Below are 26,686 nucleotides of genomic sequence, written 5' to 3'. Positions count from 1 at the left end.
GAACAAATATTTGCCCCACCCCTTTGGGACCTTGTCTGGCTACGGGCCTGCATTTGTTTATACTGGATAAAAAGAACAGTAATATGAGTAAAATAATGCCTGGGAAGTGCCTTTTCCGACGATCGGAGTATTTTGTTGGTTAAACAATTATCGTTGCGCTCAGATACTAGTGTCAAATATGTGTTATAGGCCTATTAATGTTGCCCCCCCCCCCCACCACTTACAAACATTTCTGCGAACGCCCATGTATCCAGCTTACTGAGTATTCACCAAAAAGATCACCCTCTGTCAAGGACGCAACGACTTGGAGGGGGGGGGGAGGGGTTGTGACCCCATTGCAACTTTTACGAGGACCTCCCCAACTTCTGGAAGACAATATTTTCTGGGGTCGAGGTCCAAAATAGCCCGTTGATTATCGTGAAACTCATCCATTGTTCACAGGTGCACGTTAAAATAAATAAAATAAAAAACAGGCGGTCTTTACTACTAGCTTAATCTAAATAGTAAAACATTAATTAGTATTTTATGTACACATGATCCTAATAATGTCATTCATGACATCACAACGGCAACCCCGACGGCAACACTTCCATATACGCTGAAATACATGATATTGAAACAAGATCCCCAGTTCCTAGTGACGTGCTCGCTTTGCTCGCCCACAGATCACGTTGCTACAGAGCCGTATATAGAGCTCTATATACGGCTCTGCGTTGCTATTGGCTGCTCCCCCTCACTTTCAACACGTGGTTTCCCCCTTTGCTAGAGAACGAGGTTAAGACATTTTGTGACAACCTGCTCCACTCTGGAGTCTCCATATGTAATTTAGTTGGATTGTCATCATTTTTGATAGTATATTGTAATTGGCTACGGTCTTGCTACAGTACAGTTGTTTTGAAATATGGATATATCAGTTTTAAGTTTTATTCTACATTTAGTGGTGCTATGTGCTATCATAGCATTGTATAGACGAATAAGGATTAATGAGGGAATATTACGTAGTCTCTCAAATGCAGCATCGATGAGACAGAGATTGCCCAATGCACAGGCTCTACGCGGACCCGGGCCCTCAACTGGAGAAGTTGAGCAAGTTGCACCCGTCACCTTGTCTGCATTTGCTCGTGCCACTGTCAGTTCAGAAAATGATGACGATCACACATACATGTCTATGGTAGACATACATCAATCGAACGAAACTCCACCAGCCCCACCCAACTCACTTTCGACTGAAGCGACCGACTCTTTCAATGACTTGTATGGTTTCTACCCAAGTTGGCAGTGACAGTCCCAGTGCCGATAAAAATAAATAATTTGTATCAGTAGAGTAGGGTGCGTACAGTACAGTATAAGATACAACACGCGCGCTTGGCGGGCAATGTCCTCTTTCGAACTCTGAATAGTGCATGTGCAGTACGACTCTTCTTAATTCGCGCCTTTTCCAATTCCGTGTGTATATTAGATAATGCATCGTACACGTGTAAGCTAGCGTTGAACACGTTGGCAACTTGGTCAGACTACGTTTGGTTCAATGGACTGGAGGTAAGTAAATTACTATTAAACATTACTGCATGTCATCGTTATTCCAATAGGATCTAATATTCAGTATAAATATTTTGTCTACGTAGAACCTCGTCAAATGAGGACGTTCACCAGTTTAGGCCTAAGTAAACAACACTATTTGAGCAGCACAAATTTCTGCGACACAAGTGTATGTATTTTAGTGTGTGAGCTGGATGTACATAACTATGTGCAATATGTACGGGAGTTTTCTCGATGCGGTATATGAACGTTCCGATCCGACTCGGACTCCTACACTTTTTCATATCACATATACATGGTAATTACTAGTTACAAAGTAAACATTGCTTACGGAACTACGACTGCAATGATAGATTCTTTTGCTTTGATCAGTTTTATAGAAAACATAACATGCTGTCAGTGTCTAACTACTAAGTTAAGTAGGTAAGTTAATGATTAAATTAGCATGTCCAGGTAAAATTCGATCGTCGCTCTAAATTTGAAACATTGCACTAGAGTAGCACAGTAGGCTATAGTAACGTTAGGCTAAACTCACAAAAAAAGTCGGTAGTTTTTAAATTCTTGGAAACATTAATAATGGCCTCGGTGCCATCCATAATGGCCGTGGTGCCTTAAAAAAAAATTACACCAGGGCTGAATGGCCGTGCCCTTAAATTGACTTAATCTCATCCCTGGGTATACACACAAATGACAAAGTAGTTTACATTACAACTGATGACATCTGTCATATTATATGTTCAGGAAGACATCAATATTATGAAGAAAAAGTCATTCTTGATTCTTGAACATATATTTCACGTAACGTAAATAACCATAAACAATGACATGTAGGGTATAACCGTAATGAGTAGCAGCAGGCATGGAGAGTAATAGTACAGTAGCGTACATGAGTATTTATACTTTACATACTTAATGAGATAACATGGGATGTAATTGGCTAGCCAGCATCTTATCGGATTGGCCTGTAATATTACAGTGTGATTGGTTATATGACAATTAGACTTATGACGTCACATCACAACATCCATTAATTCAGATGCAACCTAAACATAGGAAGGGGCAATTAAGCATGTTTTACATACAATAAAAATAAACCTCTTATTATACTGGTGTCAAATGAATTTGACATAAAAAAATGAACACCATAGGTATACACACTTGACAAAGTTGTTTACATTACAACTGATGACATCCATTGATTCAGATGCAAAATAAAAATTGGAAGAGGTAGTGAAACTTGTTTAACATACTAACAATATACTCCTCTTTCCATACTGGTGCTCAAATCAATTTGAAATGAGAAAGTGCACAGCCCTATTTCACTTGTAATGAAATACCATAGGTATACAAACCTATGACAAAGTAGAATGCATGACAACTGATGATATCTATTGATCAAATGCAATATGAAGATAGGAAGAGGCAGTAAAGCTTGTTTCACATTAGTAGTTTACATTACAACTGATGACATCCATTGGTTCAGATGCAACATTAAGATATGAAGGGGTAGTGAAGCTTGTTTTACATACTAAATATGCCAGCTCCTACCATACTGGTGGTCAAATGAAGAAATGGATCAAGTGCACAGCCATTGATTTTCACTTATAATGAAATACTATAAACACCTTTATGACAATGTAGTTAACATTACAACTGATGACATCCATTGGTTCAGATGCAACATTAAGATATGAAGGGGTAGTGAAGCTTGTTTTACATACTAAATATGCCTCCTACTATACTGGTGGTCAAATGAAGATGGATCAAGTGCACAGCCATTGATTTTCACTTGTAATGAAATACTATACACACCTATATGACAATGTAGTTAACATTACAACTGATGACATCCATTGGTTCAGATGCAACATTAAGATATGAAGGGGTAGTGAAGCTTGTTTTACATACTAAATATTCCGCCTACTATACTGGTGGTCAAATGAAGAAATGGATCAAGTGCACAGCCATTGATTTTCACTTGTAATGAAATACTATACACACCTATATGACAATGTAGTTAACATTACAACTGATGACATCCATTGGTTCAGATGCAACATTAAGATATGAAGGGGTAGTGAAGCTTGTTTTACATACTAAATATGCCAGCTCCTACCATACTGGTGGTCAAATGAAAAAATGGATCAAGTGCACAGCCATTGATTTTCACTTGTAATGAAATACTATACACACCTATATCACAATGTAGTTTACATTACAACTGATGACATCCATTGGTTCAGATGCAACATTAAGATATGAAGGGGTAGTGAAGCTTGTTTTACATACTAAATATGCCTCCTACTATACTGGTGGTCAAATGAAGAAATGGATCAAGTGCACAGCCATTGATTTTCACTTGTAATGAAATACTATACACACCTTTATGACAATGTAGTTTACATTACAACTGATGACATCCATTGGTTCAGATGCAACATTAAGATATGAAGGGGTAGTGAAGCTTGTTTTACATACTAAATATGCCAGCTCCTACCATACTGGTGGTCAAATGAAGAAATGGATCAAGTGCACAGCCATTGATTTTCACTTGTAATGAAATACACCTATATCACAATGTAGTTTACATTACAACTGATGACATCCATTGGTTCAGATGCAACATTAAGATATGAAGGGGTAGTGAAGCTTGTTTTACATACTAAATATGCCAGCTCCTACTATACTGGTGGTCAAATGAAGAAATGGATCAAGTGCACAGCCATTGATTTTCACTTGTAATGAAATACTATACACACCTTTATGACAATGTAGTTTACATTACAACTGATGACATCCATTGGTTCAGATGCAACATTAAGATATGAAGGGGTAGTGAAGCTTGTTTTACATACTAAATATGCCAGCTCCTACCATACTGGTGGTCAAATGAAGAAATGGATCAAGTGCACAGCCATTGATTTTCACTTGTAATGAAATACACCTATATCACAATGTAGTTTACATTACAACTGATGACATCCATTGGTTCAGATGCAACATTAAGATATGAAGGGGTAGTGAAGCTTGTTTTACATACTAAATATGCCAGCTCCTACTATACTGGTGGTCAAATGAAGAAATGGATCAAGTGCACAGCCATTGATTTTCACTTGTAATGAAATACTATACACACCTTTATGACAATGTAGTTAACATTACAACTGATGACATCCATTGGTTCAGATGCAACATTAAGATATGAAGGGGTAGTGAAGCTTGTTTTACATACTAAATATTCCGCCTACTATACTGGTGGTTAAATGAAGATGGATCAAGTGCACAGCCATTGATTTTCACTTGTAATGAAATACTATACACACCTATATGACAATGTAGTTAACATTACAACTGATGACATCCATTGGTTCAGATGCAACATTAAGATATGAAGGGGTAGTGAAGCTTGTTTTACATACTAAATATTCCGCCTACTATACTGGTGGTCAAATGAAGAAATGGATCAAGTGCACAGCCATTGATTTTCACTTGTAATGAAATACACCTATATCACAATGTAGTTTACATTACAACTGATGACATCCATTGGTTCAGATGCAACATTAAGATATGAAGGGGTAGTGAAGCTTGTTTTACATACTAAATATGCCAGCTCCTACCATACTGGTGGTCAAATGAAGAAATGGATCAAGTGCACAGCCATTGATTTTCACTTGTAATGAAATACACCTTTTTGACAATGTAGTTTACATTACAACTGATGACATCCATTGGTTCAGATGCAACATTAAGATATGAAGGGGTAGTGAAGCTTGTTTTACATACTAAATATGCCAGCTCCTACCATACTGGTGGTCAAATGAAGAAATGGATCAAGTGCACAGCCATTGATTTTCACTTGTAATAAAATACTATACACACCTATATCACAATGTAGTTTACATTACAACTGATGACATCCATTGGTTCAGATGCAACATTAAGATATGAAGGGGTAGTGAAGCTTGTTTTACATACTAAATATTCCGCCTACTATACTGGTGGTCAAATGAAGAAATGGATCAAGTGCACAGCCATTGATTTTCACTTGTAATGAAATACACCTATATCACAATGTAGTTTACATTACAACTGATGACATCCATGGTTCAGATGCAACATTAAGATATGAAGGGCTAGTGAAGCTTGTTTTACATACTAAATATGCCAGCTCCTACCATACTGGTGGTCAAATGAAGAAATGGATCAAGTGCACAGCCATTGATTTTCACTTGTAATAAAATACTATGCACACCTATATCACAATGTAGTTTACATTACAACTGATGACATCCATTGGTTCAGATGCAACATTAAGATATGAAGGGGTAGTGAAGCTTGTTTTACATACTAAATATGCCAGCTCCTACCATACTGGTGGTCAAATGAAGAAATGGATCAAGTGCACAGCCATTGATTTTCACTTGTAATGAAATACACCTTTTTGACAATGTAGTTTACATTACAACTGATGACATCCATTGGTTCAGATGCAACATTAAGATATGAAGGGGTAGTGAAGCTTGTTTTACATACTTAATATGCCTCCTACTATACTGGTGGTCAAATGAAGAAATGGATCAAGTGCACAGCCATTGATTTTCACTTGTAATGAAATACACCTTTTTGACAATGTAGTTTACATTACAACTGATGACATCCATTGGTTCAGATGCAACATTAAGATATGAAGGGGTAGTGAAGCTTGTTTTACATACTAAATATGCCAGCTCCTACCATACTGGTGGTCAAATGAAGAAATGGATCAAGTGCACAGCCATTGATTTTCACTTGTAATAAAATACTATACACACCTATATCACAATGTAGTTTACATTACAACTGATGACATCCATTGGTTCAGATGCAACATTAAGGTATGAAGGGGTAGTGAAGCTTGTTTTACATACTTAATATGCCTCCTACTATACTGGTGGTCAAATGAAGAAATGGATCAAGTGCACAGCCATTGATTTTCACTTGTAATGAAATACACCTATATGACAATGTAGTTTACATTACAACTGATGACATCCATTGGTTCAGATGCAACATTAAGATATGAAGGGGTAGTGAAGCTTGTTTTACATACTAAATATGCCAGCTCCTACTATACTGGTGGTCAAATGAAGAAATGGATCAAGTGCACAGCCATTGATTTTCACTTGTAATGAAATACTATACACACCTTTATGACAATGTAGTTAACATTACAACTGATGACATCCATTGGTTCAGATGCAACATTAAGGTATGAAGGGGTAGTGAAGCTTGTTTAACATACTAAATATGCCAGCTCCTACCATACTGGTGGTCAAATGAAGAAATGGATCAAGTGCACAGCCATTGATTTTCACTTGTAATGAAATACTATACCTTTATGACAATGTAGTTAACATTACAACTGATGACATCCATTGGTTCAGATGCAACATTAAGATATGAAGGGGTAGTGAAGCTTGTTTTACATACTAAATATGCCAGCTCCTACCATACTGGTGGTCAAATGAAGAAATGGATCAAGTGCACAGCCATTGATTTTCACTTGTAATAAAATACTATACACACCTTTATGACAATGTAGTTAACATTACAACTGATGACATCCATTGGTTCAGATGCAACATTAAGGTATGAAGGGGTAGTGAAGCTTGTTTTACATACTAAATATGCCAGCTCCTACCATACTGGTGGTCAAATGAAGAAATGGATCAAGTGCACAGCCATTGATTTTCACTTGTAATAAAATACTATACACACCTTTATGACAATGTAGTTAACATTACAACTGATGACATCCATTGGTTCAGATGCAACATTAAGGTATGAAGGGGTAGTGAAGCTTGTTTTACATACTAAATATGCCAGCTCCTACTATACTGGTGGTCAAATGAAGAAATGGATCAAGTGCACAGCCATTGATTTTCACTTGAAGTGAAATACTATACACACCTATATGATAATGTACTGTAGTTTACATTACAACTGATGACATCCATTGGTTCAGATGCAACATTAAGATATGAAGGGGTAGTGAAGCTTGTTTTACATACTAAATATGCCAGCTCCTACTATACTGGTGGTCAAATGAAGAAATGGATCAAGTGCACAGCCATTGATTTTCACTTGTAATGAAATACTATACACACCTATATGATAATGTAGTTTACATTACAACTGATGACATCCATTGGTTCAGATGCAACATTAAGATATGAAGGGGTAGTGAAGCTTGTTTTACATACTAAATATGCCAGCTCCTACCATACTGGTGGTCAAATGAAGAAATGGATCAAGTGCACAGCCATTGATTTTCACTTGTAATGAAATACTATACACAGTATATTGACATCCTAATATTTTCCCTCCAATAAATTCATATTTAAACTATTCTAAATGAATGGATTAAAGCAATGATCAATAAGAAGTCTTGAAACTGCCTACTGTATTAATGAGCGGGAAAATAGTTTCCCCAAATTGAGCATACACTGTGTCAAATATACAAAATATATGTTGAGCTGACTGCAGATTTCTGGCAGATATAGGGTGAGAGATTTGTCCTCCAAAAACTCATATGTAATTCGTAAACTGCACTTAGTGTTGAAATAAGTTCAATACTTTGTATACATCAAGGGTCAGCTAAGATCTTTGAAAATTAAGTGCTCCAGTGTATGTACAACATTGCAGCCTACAATCCCCGACAAAACAAATGAAACCAAATCGCTGAAACTGCGACAAGTTTTGCAACTCAAGATCAACTGAAGACCCCCCCTTCCCCTTTCAATGTTGCGTCCTATTGCAGCTCCAACCATTTTGACCGATTAACATTGAATGGTGGAGCGGGGGTTTGTTTCATTTACTTTTTTTTTGTCGGGGAGTGTACCTAGAGAGAAAAAAAACATAACCATGTGCTACCAAAATTATTTTGATTTTCTGTAACTTTGAAAAGCACTGCCGAAATATTTGCAGCTGTCACAACCATTCATAGATCTATGTGGCAAGGAGAACTTTACTCTACATATATAACTCACTTTCTGTTTGAATATTTTTTACAGAAAGCTCAAGTATGGGACGTACTTTGGTAAGTTAAGTATTACACACTTTCTATGTAGCAGATAAACGATAGAACCAGGGGAAGTAATCTGGATTATCTGGAGAGGGGAGGCATATATCCTCCTCACAATGTTTGATATTGTTCCCATGACTCACTTTTTACACTGTGAACGAGGAAGTGATGAGATCAAACCCCCCTCATGTTATAAGGTGCTCAAAGAAATTGAGAGCTTGGTGCCCAGAACATACCGTACTGCAAGAGAAGTTGTTAATGACCAAAAGGCCCATGTTGCTACTTGCTTTACAATTCAATTGTGCAGTTATTTTTTCCTGTCAAAAGTAACCCGATACCTACAGATTTCAGGGCTTCCATATACTCTTGTACTATAAAACCTGAAAGGGTCCGAGTGCCTTTTAATAGATATTTGTAGTTCTGCAGTTACATAATTTGAATGAATTAAAGGGATGAGCTGTAACACATGTACAAGATAGAAAATGTGCTATGACTATCACAGATAAATAATCACTGACACAAAAGAAGCTATTCAGAGGTTGTTTCCAGTTGCTACATTAAACTTGCTACCAATGTAGAGTTAGAAATCTCATCATGCATTAGTTGTCTCTGTGGGACAAAAATATCCTCAGAAATGAAAAAGGGGCCAGGACTTTAACCAGCCTTCCCTTGCTGAATGTGGGTCTTGTGCTGTTGCACAATTTAATTTTATTCCCTTCATTGAAGAGCTCCACATCAATGGGAAGGGGCATGTTGTGATAAAAATGTTGTATTTTGTAGTTTGAACAGATACATACATAATAACACTATTCAACTTGCTGTGTGATAAAAATGTATTTACATCACCAATAGTCGGCACAGCGCTATGTTGAAAAGTTTTTGTATAGGCCCAAGACTGTATTGTATTCACTTAGGAGCATTTCATTTTTCATGTACTTGTTCATTTTAGAGAACAAGAAAAAAGTGCCAACCTTCTGGAAAAGAAGTCGCTCTAGCCTGGCTTGGGAAAGAGACTGATCCACCATGGCTAGAGATTAAGAAAGTCAGTGAGGAAATAGGTAATCCCTTCACTTTCCATTGATCATTCAAGTGAATTGATTTCTTAGCTCATCATAGCTACTGTATTGTTCATAATAGACCTCCCCCCCCCCCAACCCTGATACTATTTCAGAGGGAAAGAAACTTGGTGTAAAACCTTCATACTTGCAGAAGTTACAGAGGTTAGTGTGCACACAGAATATCTGTATTCCCCTAGCTGTTAATTTAAATAAATACTTTGCTACATTCGCCCTGCATGCAGCCCAAAGGCCGAGGTATGTTGTGCATATATGTTGTGTAATTAGGCAATAATATCATCTGAGGACAACAAAGGTCGAAAACCTTGAAAACACCATTTCTTGGCCAGGCAAACTTCAATTGAGCTCATTCTTTGTACGTGCAGTTGGTTACCCTTAGTGAGTAGACTGATGCCTGTTTTGGTTTTGCTGTCGGTCTCTGAGGTTAACAGAGGTCAAACAATTAAAACATTGTAAACACTAATAACTTGCTGAAGCAAACTTAAATACAGTGGCGCTCATACTTAATAGTATGTGTGTTCACTATTGCTTGTGGTAGAAGTCAAAGGTCGGTCATCTGAAGCCAGAAACTGAAATTTTCAATTTAAACACTACATACCTTGGTTACTTAGGAAATCGTCAATTCAGCTCATAGTTGGTATGTGTGCTCACCATATAGTTGGTATTAGAACATGATCCCTATTGTTGCGGTGAAGGTCGAAGGTCATACAGGATCAAGAGAGGTCAAACACTGGAAACTTTGTAAAAAAGCATAAAAGCCACCTTACATAGACAGAAATGTGTACCACATCTAGATGCCTCCCACAGGACAGCCTACCCTACATGGTTCACCCACGTACTGTTACGGATGCCAAATATAGCACTGTATTGCATCTAAGCCACCTTGTATAAACAAAACAACCCTAGCTTAGGCCCATTCCTCCTCCAAGCCAGGTACCAACTAGTAGCGGCTCTAAATTACTCCCTTCATTTTGGTATTGTACCTTCCCCCCTCACTTTATAACTTTAATATAATGTGGAGTTATATATGTAGAAAAAAATATTGATATCACCATTTTCCATCTAAATATTTAAATAAGTAATGTTTTCCAAAAAAATGTGTGTGAGGGGAGGTGGGGGGAACCCCTAATAGTCCACTCCCCCAAAATTTGCCTAAATTTTATAGGTCCATCTATCAATATTATAAATTGTGTTTCAATACTACTAAACATTTACTCTGTACTGCTGTAATGTGCACAAACCATATTGTAAAAATTGTTTTTTAAATATTTTGCTGACAGGACTGGGCTTATTTGCTGGCAAGGATTTCATAGCTGGTGAATTCATTGTTGAGTATGCGGGGGAACTAATAACAGAAGCGGAGGGTAACAAAAAAGAGGATCAAACATATATCTTTTATTTCAAACATGGACAGAAAAAATGGTGGTGAGTTTTAATGCATGTTTTATTATATGGATTCACTACATCATATAGGCCTACTAGCTACTGCTCTCATGAATTTTGACACAATTTAACTCATTGGATGATGGGTCATTGAAATTGGATGAGCATTGACAATTGGATGATGGGTCATTGATGTTGGGCAGGAAAGTCTTGTCAATGTCGGGAGACAATAACATTCCAAAAACTCAGGGTTGTGATAGGAAGTTGGTCACAAAGAGTCCGATAGCTGCAAGCCCATGTTGCTAAGAAAGCTCAAATTCATGGGTACATTTTGTGTAAATTTTGTCACTACGAAGGTAATGATCCAATGCATCCAAATGTGATTTGAGATCCCTGCAGGAGTCACTCAATATGTCAATTTCTTTTAATTCATTCCAACTCATGAAATTGATTGTGACTGAGATTGTATTCTGTTGGCTTTGTTAGCTCATATCATGCTGGTATGTAGTGCTGGTGGAGGTATTGTAATCAAGCTTTCTATCAATCTATCCATCCATCTATCTATTCGTCTGTTCACACTTGTTGAACTGCTTCCTTTCCTACAGCTGTCGATGGATTTTCATGAAACATGAATACAATCATTATTTGGTGGGGGGACATTTTGGATGTTCAGAATTTTCAGGTCAAAGGTCATCTAGAGGTCAAATTGTGAGGATCTGCAAAGTGCTTCTTCTCCTACAGATAGCAATGGATATTAATAAAAGTTAGTCATAATCATCTTTAACTGTTGGTACCTATAGGGTGTTCAGGAATTTCAGATCAAAGGCCATCAAGGGATCAGTAGGAGTCGATCTTAGGGTCAATGCTTTCAATTGCTTGTTCTTGTCCATGGTTCAATGAATTCGGATGAAACTCAGACATAATGGTCCATAGGTGGGTGGTCCATGATATGTGTGAATAGGAATCACTGTACATGCATGTGAAAAGACTAGCAGGAAGCGATATTACAGGGAAGCTGGAAAAGAGGATCATAGCAGCAGACCCCAGGACAGTCTGGGAAGTCTGAAAGTAGACATTGGACCATGAGGAATGATAAGGGTATCTTGAGGAGCCTTTCCTCAAAGCAAGGATAGGCATTGGACAAACAATTTTACTTTTGAAATTTGGCTCTGTAAATATGAAAACATCAGTTCAATCATTAATATTGTCGACGTAATCTGTTTTGAATGTTCATTGCAGTATTGATGCTTCGTCATCGGAACGGAAGGGAAAATTCATCAATGATGAATGGAGAAAGCCCAATGCTTGTGTGCAACAATTAGATTATTCAATGGGACCAAGGTTGGCGATATTTGCAAAGAGAGAGATTAGATCTGGCGATGAAGTTCGATATAACTATGGTCAGACCGACGCTGAATGGAGAAAGAATGTGAGTGTCCATTTTATTTTCAGGGGTGGCATTGGCATACCTAGGGGTCTGCCCCCTCCACTCTTAGATGGAAATGAAGATGGAAAAATGACATAGGGGAGACAAAACAAGAGAAAGAAAGGGGAACACATTCCCCAATCACAATTCGGTGTGAAAGTTATTTTCAGTTAGGCTATAATTGTGGCATGGATAGGTTGAGGTGGACATCAATGATGTAATTTACTGAGCCAGGCCTTCCCTGAACAAAAAAACAGGTTATAGTTGAGGAGGAGAGGGTAGAAAAAGAACAATTTCCCTAAACTTTGCTATAACAACCGGTAGAATGAAATACATTAAATGTCAAACACATTTCAGGCCAGAAGAACAAAATCTAAAAAGGAATGCATGAGTTTCAGGAAAAAGTGTTGTTTTTCATTACCCTTCCAATATTTACAATATGGGGTAGAAAAGGTTTTCTGGGGTCAGACTTCTCGAACAGACTTCTCGAAGAAGGGTGGGGGGGGGGGCGAATGCAGGCAAGTTTGGTTTGGATCAGGGGACACGATTGCCTCTCACAAGCCTAGAACAATGTTTTATCTTGTCTACCAAACTCATTTAGGGGTGCAAGAGGTCTGATTGGTATGGCTCTTTCTCTCCTCTCCCCTCTCTGCAGGGCAACGCCACTGTGTGGTGAAAAATAACAACTGTTATGAATTACATTTTGAAGTGACTTGAAATATTTCTTCAACAAACCAAGGTGGTAACTGGTATATTACTGGTACCATGATCTAGCGGAATCGCAAACCGAAATATTGTTTCCTGTGCTTCAGAAATTTATGCTGAATCGGTGTAACATTTTTTTCCCTTATAGTGCTCTTCATACCAAAATGTTCACGATTTCATAAATCAAAATTTGACTCATTATTTGTAAAAATATCCCCACACCCCTATGTTCAATGAGCAGAAATAATTACTGTTTGTGATAGCATGATGCACTGTAGCTCCTTTTGCTTGGCTCATATACACATGATCTATAATGTATTAATGCTGTGACTCAAACTGACACATGCTGTAGCCGACCACTGGAAATTTAGTGTAAAGTATAGTGTGACGGGTACTGGCTCCACAAACTGGCCGTCCGCTACCTGCAGTGTATGTATTCATCCATTTCTAAATGCATTGCATTTATAGCTAAAGGTTAATTCAATCATTATCAAGCAGGCACTTCAATTCCCAGGTCTCAGAAATTGCAATATATTAATGCATTCGGATAATTTTGTCATTTACCTAAGCCCAAAGATTGTAGATTATATCGGAGAAATCATTAAGAGTAATGAATAGAATCAATGTACCATTGAAGAAAACTGTCTAATAAATTTCAATGTGTTTTTCTTTCATTGCAGCATACCAATTCTATGTGTCCCCAAGGTCAACCTGACCTGTGTCATACTTTTGAAACAGATATCAGAGATCTTGTTCTGGACAAGGAACAGCACTCGGACACTGATGGCAGTAGAGATATTCCTGATATGAAGATAGCTGCCAATAGAGATCAGTTTCAGCCAGCAGATACCAATTCTACATGTTGTGAAGGTCAACCTGACTTGGCTCATGCTTTTGAAACAGATATCAGATATCTTGGTCTGGACAAGGAACAGCACCTGGACACTGATGGCAGTAGAGAGATTCCTGATGTGAAGATAGCTGCCAATAGAGATCAGTTTCAGCCAGCAGGTACCAATTCTATGTGTCCCCAAGGTCAACCTGACCTGTGTCTTTCTTTTGAAACAGATATCAGAGATCTTGTTCTGGACAAGGAACAGCACTCGGACACAGATGGCAGTAGAGAGATTCCTGATATGAAGATAGCTGCCAATAGAGATCAGTTTCAGCCAGCAGATACCAATTCTATGTGTCCCGAAGGTCAACCTGACCTGTGTCATACATTTGAAACAGATATCAGAGATCTTGTTCTGGACAAGGAACAGCACCTGGACACTGATGGCAGTAGAGAGATTCCTGATGTGAAGATAGCTGCCAATAGAGATCAGTTTCAGCCAGCAGATACCAATTCTACATGTTTTGAAGGTCAACCTGACTTGGCTTTTGCTTTTGAAACAGATATCAGAGATCTTGGTCTGGACAAGGAACAGCACTTGGACACAGATGGCAGTAGAGAGATTCCTGAGGAGGAGATGGTCACTGATGAAGACCAGCCTCGGCCAGCAAGCACCCATTCTATGTGTCCCGAAGGTCAACCTGACCTGTGTCATACTTTTGAAACAGATATCAGAGATCTTGTTCTGGACAAGGAACAGCACCTGGACACTGATGGCAGTAGAGTGATTCCTGATGTGAAGATAGCTGCCAATAGAGATCAGTTTCAGCCAGCAGATACCAATTCTACATGTTTTGAAGGTCAACCTGACTTGGCTTTTGCTTTTGAAACAGATATCAGAGATCTTGGTCTGGACAAGGAACAGCACTTGGACACAGATGGCAGTAGAGAGATTCCTGAGGAGGAGATGGTCACTGATGAAGACCAGCCTCGGCCAGCAAGCACCCATTCTATGTGTAACGAAGGTCATCCTGACTTGTACCATGATTCATTATATCAAAGAAAGTGTGGAGCAGATATTAGAGAGTATGTTCCAGATGAGAAGGAAGACTTGGACATGACTGATTCTGAAGATGAAACAAGTGAAACAAGTGAATCCAATGTCAGTGAGTATGAACCGGATGAGGAAGAATACTCAGACACAGAAGACACTCCGGAGATTAATGACTCAGAGACATTTGCCACAGAAGTTGATAAACAGGACTGTGGTAATTCTTATGATCCAGTAGATATTGCATCTAGTTCTTCTGTGAAAAATGATGATGAAGCCAAAATGTCGATTAGATCAGGGGCCAACTTGTCGATTAGTTTGCAAGCAACTAGTTCAGATGCAGGTATTATTGTTCAGGTTACAAGCAACGATGATGGTCACCGATTGTTTGATAAAAAATTTCCCTGTTTTTACTGCTCCAAGCCACAAGCCCAAATTCAACGTCATCTCCGGGAACAGCATTCTCAAGAGAGCGAAGTCCAGCAGATCCTGAATGAAACTGACAAGCATGGAAAATACAAACACATGACTCTACTTAGGAACAGAGGAACGCACAGACATAATTGTCAAGTGATAAGAGAAGGAAAAGGTATGCTCATAGTAGCATACCGCCCAACTGTAGATGCATCACCTGCAGACTATGGGCCGTGTGACTGCTGTTTGGGTTACTATGTCAGAACTGACCTCTGGAAACACGAATGTAAGCTAAGATCGAAAAAAACAAGAAGAAACACTAAACCAGCGCTTTCGTGTAAATTGCTCCTGCCAAATCCACATGGTGTTTCAGCAGGTCTGCATAGCGTGACACAAGTAATGTCCAATGACCAAATTAGTTTGGTCGCCAAAGGTGATCCACTCATAGTGGACTTAGGTGAAAGACATTTTCTTGCTCAGGGGCACGATGCTGATATGCATGCAACAATTCGTTCCAAGATGAGAGAAGCTGCCAGACTTCTTGTGGAATTACGAAGTCTCAAAGAGAAACCAAATGCAAGCATGGAAGAATTCATCGATCCTAGACATTTCAGGTGTGTGGTTGCAGCCGTACAGAAAGTTACTGGATACGATGAGATCAAGCAAGGTTACAAAGTACCATCTTTGGCTCTAAAGTATGGCCATTCTTTAAAGAAAATGGCTGTGATCCTGACAGGGACTTCAAGTGAAATTGGAGACAATGATAAGTATACACGTTCTAAACAATTCATTGAAAGGCTTGATGCTGATTGGTCCGTATTTGTGTCCTCAAATGCATTACGAACAATCAGTCAAAGAAAAATGAATAATAGAAAGCTGATTCCACTCACTGAAGATGTAGCTGCATTGACAAACATGCTCAAGGAGGAAGGGCGGAGGTGTGTGCATATTTTGCTACAGTACTCTGAGGAACCAACTGACGAAAAAGTAGAGGCATGGAGAGAGCTCAATGAGTTAACACTCACGCTGTTGATGTTATTCAACAGACGGCGCCAGGGTGAAATATCAAAGATGAAGATCAAGGAAGTGGATAAGATTGACACTATGCAAAAAGATTCAAATGTTGTGAAGGCCTTGAGCAACTTAGAGCAGCGTCTATGTAAAGTTCTCTCAAGGGTAGAAATAGTTGGCAAAAAAGGGCGCCTAGTACCAGTTCTGATGACTTACGAGATGAGAGAGTGGATAACGCTGTTGTTAGAGGGCAGGCAGGATCTTGGGGCAGTACATGAAGAGAATGAGTTTGTCTTTGCCAGATCATTTTATGGATCAAAAGGACATCTTCGTGCATGTGACAGCCTCAGAAAATACAGTCAACTCTGTGGCGCCAAATACCCTGAAACTTTGACTGGTACACAGCTCCGAAAGCAACTAGCAACACTGAGCCAACTCCTGTGCCTCAAAGAGAATGAAATGGACATGGTAGCAAACTTTCTTGGGCATGACTTGAAGATTCACCGTGAATACTATAGACTGCCGATGGAGATCATGCAAGTAGCTAAAGTATCTAAGCTACTCCTAGCTATGGAAAAAGGAGGGAGTGCGTTGGCACAAGGACAGAGCCTTGATGACATCCCTATTGTAGATGAAGGTAAGTACAACAAATATCTCTATTGTTGTCTCATGATGGTTTGACTGCTGGAATGGTTCTCTTATATTTAGCTTACACCAGCATTCTGGTCTAAGCTTTACTGTTGTGATCTTCAATGTGTATCACTCTCATAATCAATCTCACCCCAGCTGTTATTTTAATTTTTACAAAACTTGGGCACAATAATCATTGTACAATGAGGTAACAGATGTGGTAAAAAATGATGGTCATCTAAGGGTCAAAATCCAACAGATTGAGTTGTGAACAATACATGATAAGTGCTTTCTACTGTACAATTATTCAGAGGTTATTTATAGTATACTTATCTGAAAACATCATTAACAATTGTTAAAAGTGGTCCTATATATGCATTCGTACTTCTATCTTAATCATTGGGTGGTGAGTCAGTTCATTTGGTGTCGGATGAAGCCTCCAATATATTCTAGTATTTGCAAGAAGCACTGTTGTTACCTCCTTCCAAACTTATCCAACTATAATAATAGCTCTGGTATATTTATTTACCCTCAATGAACCATCAGAACAGGAAGTACCCTTTGCAAGATTAGAAGCATGAATTTTGTCAAAGGTTTACATGACTTTAGGTATGATGAAAGCTTTCATTAGATTTTAATTTTCTGTGATATCTTTCTTAATAAATAGAAATTGACCAGAGCAACATCTCTACAGAGGAAGAGGAGGGGGAGGGGACAGAAGATCAACTTACTGCCATCAAACGATCCAAGGCTGACAAACCGCACCCAGCAAGGAAACAGTGCAAGAAGAAGAAGACTGTTACAAAGCGACCCTGGACAGAGGAGCAAAAAGCTGCGGTTAATCGCCACTTGCATCACTTCATGGTATTAAATCAATTGCCTGGCAAATCTAAGATAGATGAATGTATAAGCAAAGAGCCTGTGTTGTCCACTAGGTCATGGAAAAATATAAAAGATTACTGTAGGAATACAATGAAGAATCAAGTTCGTTAGGATAAGGGCCTAACATTAATAGTCCAAATTATTAAGAACACTTTTGAGATTTTAGATAGGGATATGTTTTTAATACTTTATAAGTCACTGGTTAGACCAATTCTTGAATATGTCACATACTTCGCAGAGATTAAATGTTTTCTCTCAACGTGTGGTTAGTTTATGGAATAATTAACCACAAGATATTGTGATGTCATAGTCACTAAGTGTGTTTAAGTCTAGATCTAATGATTATCCTTGGTCTACTTGTAAGTTTGAACCATTATGCTAGTTGTTTCTTTGTTGTAATTTAAGAGGGGTGCAGAAGCACTTGTGCTTGGTGAACTCAATGCCCAGTATTAATATGTTGAATTGGCAGAATTACCACAATAACATTCACTTGAAAAGTAAGTCATGGAATTACTGTATAACCTTAGCAAAAAGATGGGCCCTGGGTTATGGCCTTATAAACTGCAGCCCTAGGTCCTAAGTAGCTGCATCTAGATAGTGCCCTGTTGGTGGTATTGAGTTTGTCAAATTAGTTTCAGTGTGTCTTTGTTCTTCAGCTTTTTAAATTTTTGAGTTGCAGTTTAGTTTTGATTATGCAGAGAACACTTTTGAGTTTTTAGATAAGGATATGTTTTTGATACTTTATAAGTCACTGGTTAGACCAATTCTTGAATATGCCACATGTGTGTGGTCTCCTTACACAAAGGAATATAGGAGGGATAGGAATGATTTGATTCAGGTATATAAATTAGTGCATAATATAGAGGATTCTTCCTTGAATACATTTTTCAGTCATAGGTCCGTTGATAAACTTAGGGGACATTCTTTTAAATTATATAAACCTAGATGAAATACTTCGCAGAGATTAAATGTTTTCTCTCAACGTGTGGTTAGTTTATGGAATAATTAACCACAAGATATTGTGATGTCATAGTCACTAAGTGTTTTTAAGTCTAGACCTAATGATTATCCTTGGTCTACTTGTAAGTTTGAACCATTATGCTAGTTGTTTCTTAGTAATTTAAGAGGGGTGCAGAAGCACTTGTGCTTGGTAAACTCAATGCCCAGTATTATTATGTTGAATTGGCAGAATTACCAAAATAACATTCACTTGAAAAGTAAGTCTTGGAATTACTGTATAACCTTAGCAAAAAGATGGGCCCTGGGTTATGGCCTTATAAACTGCAGCCCTAGGTCCTAAGTAGCTGCATCTAGATAGTGCCCTGTTGGTGGTATTGAGTTTGTCAAATTAGTTTCAGTGTGTCTTTGTTCTTCAGCTTTTTAAATTTTTGAGTTGCAGTTTAGTTTTGATTATGCAGAGAACACTTTTGAGTTTTTAGATAAGGATATGTTTTTGATACTTTATAAGTCACTGGTTAGACCAATTCTTGAATATGCCACATGTGTGTGGTCTCCTTACACAAAGGAATATAGGAGGGATAGAAATGATTTGATTCAGGTATATAAATTAGTGCATAATATAGAGGATTATTCCTTGAATACATTTTTCAGTCATAGGTCCGTTGATAAACTTAGGGGACATTCTTTTAAATTATATAAACCTAGATGAAATACTTCGCAGAGATTAAATGTTTTCTCTCAACGTGTGGTTAGTTTATGGAATAATTAACCACAAGATATAGTGATGTCATAGTCACTAAGTGTTTTTAAGTCTAGACCTAATGATTATCCTTGGTCTACTTGTAAGTTTGAACCATTATGCTAGTTGTTTCTTAGTAATTTAAGAGGGGTGCAGAAGCACTTGTGCTTGGTAAACTCAATGCCCAGTATTAATATGTTGAATTGGCAGAATTACCAAAATAACATTCACTTGAAAAGTAAGTCTTGGAATTACTGTATAACCTTAGCAAAAAGAAGGGCCCTGGGTTATGGCCTTATAAACTGCAGCCCTAGGTCCTGAGTAGCTGCATCTAGATAGTGCCCTGTTGGTGGTATTGAGTTTGTCAAATTAGTTTCAGTGTGTCTTTGTTCTTCAGCTTTTTAAATTTTTGAGTTGCAGTTTAGTTTTGATTATGCAGAGAACACTTTTGAGTTTTTAGATAAGGATATGTTTTTGATACTTTATAAGTCACTGGTTAGACCAATTCTTGAATATGCCACATGTGTGTGGTCTCCTTACACAAAGGAATATAGGAGGGATAGGAATGATTTGATTCAGGTATATAAATTAGTGCATAATATAGAGGATTATTCCTTGAATACATTTTTCAGTCATAGGTCCGTTGATAAACTTAGGGGACATTCTTTTAAATTATATAAACCTAGATGAAATACTTCGCAGAGATTAAATGTTTTCTCTCAACGTGTGGTTAGTTTATGGAATAATTAACCACAAGATATTGTGATGTCATAGTCACTAAGTGTTTTTAAGTCTAGACCTAATGATTATCCTTGGTCTACTTGTAAGTTTGAACCATTATGCTAGTTGTTTCTTAGTAATTTAAGAGGGTGCAGAAGCACTTGTGCTTGGTAAACTCAATGCCCAGTATTAATATGTTGAATTGGCAGAATTACCAAAATAACATTCACTTGAAAAGTAAGTCTTGGAATTACTGTATAACCTTAGCAAAAAGATGGGCCCTGGGTTATGGCCTTATAAACTGCAGCCCTAGGTCCTGAGTAGCTGCATCTAGATAGTGCCCTGTTGGTGGTATTGAGTTTGTCAAATTAGTTTCAGTGTGTCTTTGTTCTTCAGCTTTTTAAATTTTTGAGTTGCAGTTTAGTTTTGATTATGCAGTCAAGTTGAAGATTCAGTCTGGCAGAAAATTCAGTCTGACAGAAGTTGCAGTTTGACAGTAATTATAGTTTGCAATGCTTCAGTTTAGGGGAGCTAGTGGCCTGGTAGAACCTGCAGCAAGTAAAAGTTGCAGTCTTACAGAAGTTGCAGTCTGTCTGGTAGAAGATGCAGTCTGACAGAAGTTGTAGTAAAGTTGATGGAATATGCCTGTTCTTTCTCGTAAAAGTTGTGTTCTTGTTGATTAAGCTTGTTGCAATTTGTTTATTATTTTTGGTTCAGCAAGGGAACAGTATAGAGGAAGGTTGCTATGAAGGTCCCCTGGACAGAGGAAGAAAAATCTGCAGTTAACTGCCATTTGCATAACTTCATGATATTAATACAATTGCCTGGCAAATGTAAGATAGATGAATGTTTTTGCAAGGAGCCTGTATTTTCGACTGTAATAAAGAAGAAATAAAGATAAAACAGTTCTAATTAATATTCATGTGTCTGTGTGATCCTTATAAATATGTTCTGCATTAATGACCTTCATGTTACTTTTTATCTACAGTAGCGTTTAAAGGAATAGTCCCATGCTATTTTGTTTTTGCATATATGCTTACGAATATAATAAACTTCAAATATATGCATTAAGTTCATGAAGTAGGTGTCTCAGCTCTGATGACCATAGCGCCCTTAGCATTATACACACGGATGACGTATGTCACCAATTAACAAGTTAAGAGACATGTATACACACATTCTCCCGGTTGACAACTACAGCAACAAACACTTCCCCAGTTGGATACCAAAATGCCAAATACACATTAGTGTCCGCTTGTATATGCAGTGCTTTATACTATTTGACCATATTGTCATCACTATACTGTAAATTACATTGAACATGTGGAAACCAGAAACGACCATTTGAAGATTACTGAATGGTAAGATATTATCTTTTTCTTGTTTTCAATCCATTTTGGTGATATTCCCTAGGTATATGTGACTTTCATCCGTAGGTTCTTCCCCCATTTTCATAGCAATACACCCGAAAGTAAACTTGGATAAGCTGTGCCAGGCCTAACAAGCTATGTTTAGTGTAGGCTACTTGTTTTCTATTACGATATAGCCTAAAGCAAGTTATTAGTAGACCTAACAGTATCGGCCTAACATCACTAATATGCAACTAAACTCGGGCTTTATGTGATGTAGGGTAGGGCTAGCCTTATGAAACCAATTTTAAGATAAAAGTGCCTAGCCCTAGAAAAGAGAAAGTATTTGGAGAGTTTTTTTTATGATATATATGCTAGGTTTCTTTGAACTTGAGGTGCCTATGCCTAGTTCAATTACTAATTATTAAATAATTCTATCAAGTTTCATTGGTGTATGAGGAATACTGTAAGTTAAGAAGAAGACATCTCTTAGGAATATGTATTTGAAACTACTATATAGGCATATTTTTGGAGTAACCATATTGTACATAATATTTAGCAAATATGTTTTTATTGTTGATTTTCATTCCTCTTTTTAATTTTTTCCACAGATTATATGGACAAGTATGAGGCAACATTACTGTTAGCACTGTCTGCAGTGATATGTTGCATCCTTTTTGTTTTTCTAATTTTTGTGGTGGCGTATATTAAAGAATATCATATATAAATCGACAGCTAGTGTAAGTATACATTGGTGACTTTATTATTTGACCCTCAAATTCACACAGACTGTTGCTTTTCTACTGTACCTGTCAGTGTAAATATTAAAAACAAACTGCAAAGGCTATATTACAAACCTTCACTGAACAGACAGTTTGTTGTGCATCCACATCATTAAACCACCACATTGTAGCTATGTGGATTCTTAAAGGCTCACTATACTTTGTTATCTATGAATTAGTCAAATTTGTATAAGAAAGATTGGTTTTACACTCTAATACAGTAGTTTTCATTCTTGGGCTAATAGCTATTTGTTTGCCTGTTGCATCAAATCTGTGCCCTGTATTAATGGAATATTCGTTTATAAAGCAGCACTTTGAAAGGAAGAATAGTAAATGATGTGATTTTAAACATGAAGCTAATAACGTGAGGTTGCTGTAAACTAGCCAAAGACTTATTTTATTTATTGACAGAATTAGAAGTCAACCAGTCAATTGAGGAGTCCTCTGGTGAGGAGGATAGTGATGATGATTATCAGCCTGAGCTGCCTGCTGAAACGGTAAGGTAGTAGCATATAATGAAAAATTGCCACTACTATACAACATATTATTATATTATTTAACTTGAGTGTTTGTAATAGAGGGAAATATGTAGTATATACTAGCCAAACAACATCTATCACAACAATCAGTACATTTCATTTGTATCAAATATTTAATAATAACTGGCAAGCTTAGTTTCAGATTTTAGACTACATACAATGTTTCATGCATGACAATCATTCCAGCATATACTGTACAACTTAGATGTGTTGTTTTGGTGGTAAAATTAGATTGAATTGTTCAATACTACAACAGGAAAGAATTCATATGTTTATCATGCAGTATCAAATTAACACAATTTCAGTTACAACATTTTTAAACTAGTAAGTTCCTGGATCATTCTAAAGTGGCTGTCACAGACAACATAGTTCATCTTAAGTAAAGCATCACTCATCTTGAAGTATGAATGTCATTGTAGTGAAAATCAATTGCATTGATATATCCTGGAGAAATAATATTTGATTGACCCCAATTTAGGATATAAGTTTGGAGTGTCATCATTTGGCACTGATTTAAAGATGAATATTCTTGAATGTTTTAGGCATTGACACCTGCTGTCAGAAAGGGAAGAAATTCTTTTCTAATGTTAGTTAAATGTGTGTCTGTTTTGCAGTGCAAAAAAATGATGTTAACCAGATGTCATCAGCAGAATCAGAAGGATGTATCAAAAGAGGTAAGAAAATATGGGAAGATTAGAACAATGGTAGCTATTTATTGTGAAATATCCATCACTTCTTCTTTTCATATGACAAAGACTGTGTCTGAGCTGCATGGAATATGCAGAAAGAGCACAAGAAACTTGAAGAAATTAGAAACTTAACACAGAATGTTATCAAGTAGACACAAAAGCATTCAGGGGTACTATAACATGCTAAGAAACAAGTTTTTATCAATATGAGTTTCTCCTGACTTGAAATAGTATATTAATATTAGTTGGGGAATTTCTCAATTTGATGGAAAATCAATGTTTGCAATAGACATCAACACGTTTTCTAAACTAATTTGCATCATTTTTGTCTTATGAAGGTCGAGAGCGTAAAATGCTGGATGGAAAAGAGGAAAACACCTACAAGAAAGAAATGGACAGAGCTGGAAATTTATTTATTGTAACATCTTCATTCTTTTATTGAAAAGTGACAGCTTCCCGGTAAGAGGAAAATTGACAAATGTCTTGAAGCTGAAAAATGCCTTCAAAACAGAAGTTGGAAGAATGTCAAGGACTTTTAGAAACCATATTAAAACCAGAGCCTCCACTTGTAAATCATTCAAGTACTGATTGTTCTTTTCTCTACCTTGATAGTCTCATTTATTCAAAACATTGTTTTCAAAGGTTATCATAGGTATAAGTGTATGCATACCTTTGGCTAAATGTAGCTCTTGTTAAATTTTACTGTTTTGAATGTTACTGCTAATTTAATAATAAACATTATACTGTAGTACCAAAAGTTTAAGATTAGGACATCTGTATGGGTAATAATTAGTTATTTCATTATGAAATGAGACTTCAGAGAAAAACAAGGAGTAAATAGAACACTAGAAGGGAGGAAACCTTTCAAGTTTCAAGTATATAATATATGCAACAGAATGCATGGATCTTTAAAATGCATAAATGCAAGTAAGCAATGTGTTATGACATACAGGTTGATCTGAACTAAAGAACAGACACATGAAAGATCTGAAACAACCAGAATACTGTTTCTTTATTGTCTATGCAATCAGGTTGACAACTGGTTACATATAAATGATTATTGTTATTGTTTGGTAGTTTTTCATATCCTTTTGTTGCACCTTTCCAATAAACTGTCATTCAGAATAGGATAAATGCTCCTTACCTTTAATACAAAATGCTTTTCACCTTGAAAAATGTAATCATGCAGTTCGATCAATGATACCTACAGGTGCTTGGAACCAGAAAGATAATGCCCTCAAACATGTTCAAATATCATGTGAAGTATTTAAAGCATGAAGACTCATCACTCATAAAACATAGTTTCTCTAATAACTTGACCAGAATTTTACTGGTTTGATCACACTATAACAAGAAGAAAAAATATATAATATGTGATGTTATCAGTGCATGGTTGTGAATGATGATAGGATTATATTTATGTCCCTGGAATCGCTTCAGATACAGAAAACCTAACAGTTGTCACCCAGTATGACTGCAAACATATTTTTACAGCCAGACCATAGTCATTAGAAAATGGATATACAGCATCAGCATAACTGTTACGTTCAATATGACTTTCTTATATGAAATACATCACATTGCCCACATATTTGTTAACCTATTAAGTTGTTGAAATCTTATATTGTGTTTCCTTCATCATTCTTCTAATTTTCATTTCAAAGTGTCTTGCAACAAATTTATGTTATTAAAGGCATTAAGAAATGCATTTCATTGTATTTGTGGTCTCATTCTATTGGTCTCATTCATTGGTCTATTATTGATCATTAAGGGTATACGTAATGCATGATTTCAGTTACCCCAATGCCACCCCCCACCTCTACCTGTATATATTTTTTTGCTTTTTAGGAGCTAGATAAATTCATTCATATGAGTATCTAGATGCTACTCCAAGAAGAATCATTAGATTCACACTTCTGATACCCTGCTTCCAAACAAAAACAAACAAAACTAACTTGGTGTTTATGTTACTCATGATAAGTACATGATCCTTATTGTTTTTAGGAGAGATGAGAGGTCACACACTTTAAATCTGCCGAAAAAAACTTGCTTGAACACGCTAAGTCTATGGTGTCAATTGAGAGCCGCCTTGGTGTGTGTGTGTTCCTTGTGATGTGTACCGGAATCCTATTGATTTTGTGGAGGTCAAAGCACATTTGTGGCAAAGCTTTTGTAGAAATAATAATTAATGATATGCCATGTTTTGCAACATACAGCTGTGTGATGAACACAATATAAGAGATGACACACACAATCTTGGAAATGAACATAATAATTGATGACATGCCATGTTTTGCAACATAAAGCTTTGTGATGATCACAATATTAGTGATGACACACACCATCTTGGAAATAAATGTAATAATTGATGACATGCCATGTTTTGCAACATACAGCTGTGTGATGAACACAATATTAGTGATGACACACACCATATTGGTTGAAAAAAATAATAATTAATGATATGCCATGTTTAGCAACATAAACCTGGTGACCAGCGAGCGACCAGAGAATAGCGTTGGACATGTAATCAAGAGGGCGCCGCGCAGGTTTGATTCCGAAGTGATGATATCCAGTGTCCCTATAACTGGCATAGAAAGGCCTAAGGGTGGCTCTATGTAACCATAGCTGTTAAAAATGGCCAGAAAATATCATACTAATCACAGTGTGGTTGTCACAATATAAGTGATGACATGCACACACCGTTTTGGAAATAAACATAATGACATCAACATACAGCTGTGTGGTGGTAACATATTAGTGATGACACACACCACCCTGAAAATGCACATAATAATTGTTGACACATATTAATGCTTGTCCGAATATAAAGTGATGACACACACCACATTGAAAACAAACAATAATTGGTGACACATCTTAAAGATTG

General features: G+C 37.1%; 2 protein-coding genes across 5 annotated transcripts in view; both read left to right on the top strand.

Annotated features, from left to right (window-relative positions):
- LOC139969247 (rhodopsin, GQ-coupled-like) overlaps window positions 1–26,686 on the top strand; it is an 80,789-nt gene that overhangs the window by 39,872 nt on the left and 14,231 nt on the right. The window lies entirely within an intron of this gene.
- On the top strand, window positions 292–26,109 carry LOC139968921 (uncharacterized). Of its 3 annotated transcripts, none has more exons than XM_071973541.1 (10): window positions 292–1,539; window positions 8,595–8,620; window positions 9,555–9,663; window positions 10,962–11,106; window positions 12,304–12,493; window positions 13,876–17,143; window positions 17,804–22,526; window positions 22,980–23,065; window positions 23,722–23,781; window positions 24,135–26,109. In XM_071973541.1, the coding sequence occupies exons 2-7, from the start codon at window positions 8,606–8,608 to the stop codon at window positions 18,127–18,129; spliced, it is 4,053 nt and encodes a 1,350-aa protein (XP_071829642.1). In that variant the 5' UTR covers window positions 292–1,539; window positions 8,595–8,605; the 3' UTR covers window positions 18,130–22,526; window positions 22,980–23,065; window positions 23,722–23,781; window positions 24,135–26,109. The 3 variants fall into 3 exon arrangements, with proteins under 3 accessions (XP_071829642.1, XP_071829641.1, XP_071829640.1); XM_071973540.1 differs by lacking the exon at window positions 292–1,539 and having other exon boundaries at window positions 7,541–8,620; window positions 17,804–21,798; window positions 22,398–22,526; window positions 24,135–26,108; XM_071973539.1 differs by lacking the exon at window positions 292–1,539 and having other exon boundaries at window positions 7,541–8,620.

This window comes from Apostichopus japonicus, chromosome 6 (assembly GCF_037975245.1).
Source record: "Apostichopus japonicus isolate 1M-3 chromosome 6, ASM3797524v1, whole genome shotgun sequence".
NCBI lineage: Eukaryota > Metazoa > Echinodermata > Holothuroidea > Aspidochirotida > Stichopodidae > Apostichopus > Apostichopus japonicus.
The sequence above is the reverse complement of the archived record's forward strand: the minus strand, read 5'-3'. Positions and strand labels throughout refer to the sequence as shown.

What these genes read in the sequence shown, in the direction of transcription:
- LOC139968921 (XM_071973541.1), top strand. An exon ending in CATGGACAGAAAAAATGGTG is followed by an intron (nt 11,107 to 12,303) that starts GTGAGTTTTAAT and finishes TGTTCATTGCAG; the next exon opens with TATTGATGCTTCGTCATCGG. An exon ending in CATCCCTATTGTAGATGAAG is followed by an intron (nt 17,144 to 17,803) that starts GTAAGTACAACA and finishes CTTAATAAATAG; the next exon opens with AAATTGACCAGAGCAACATC.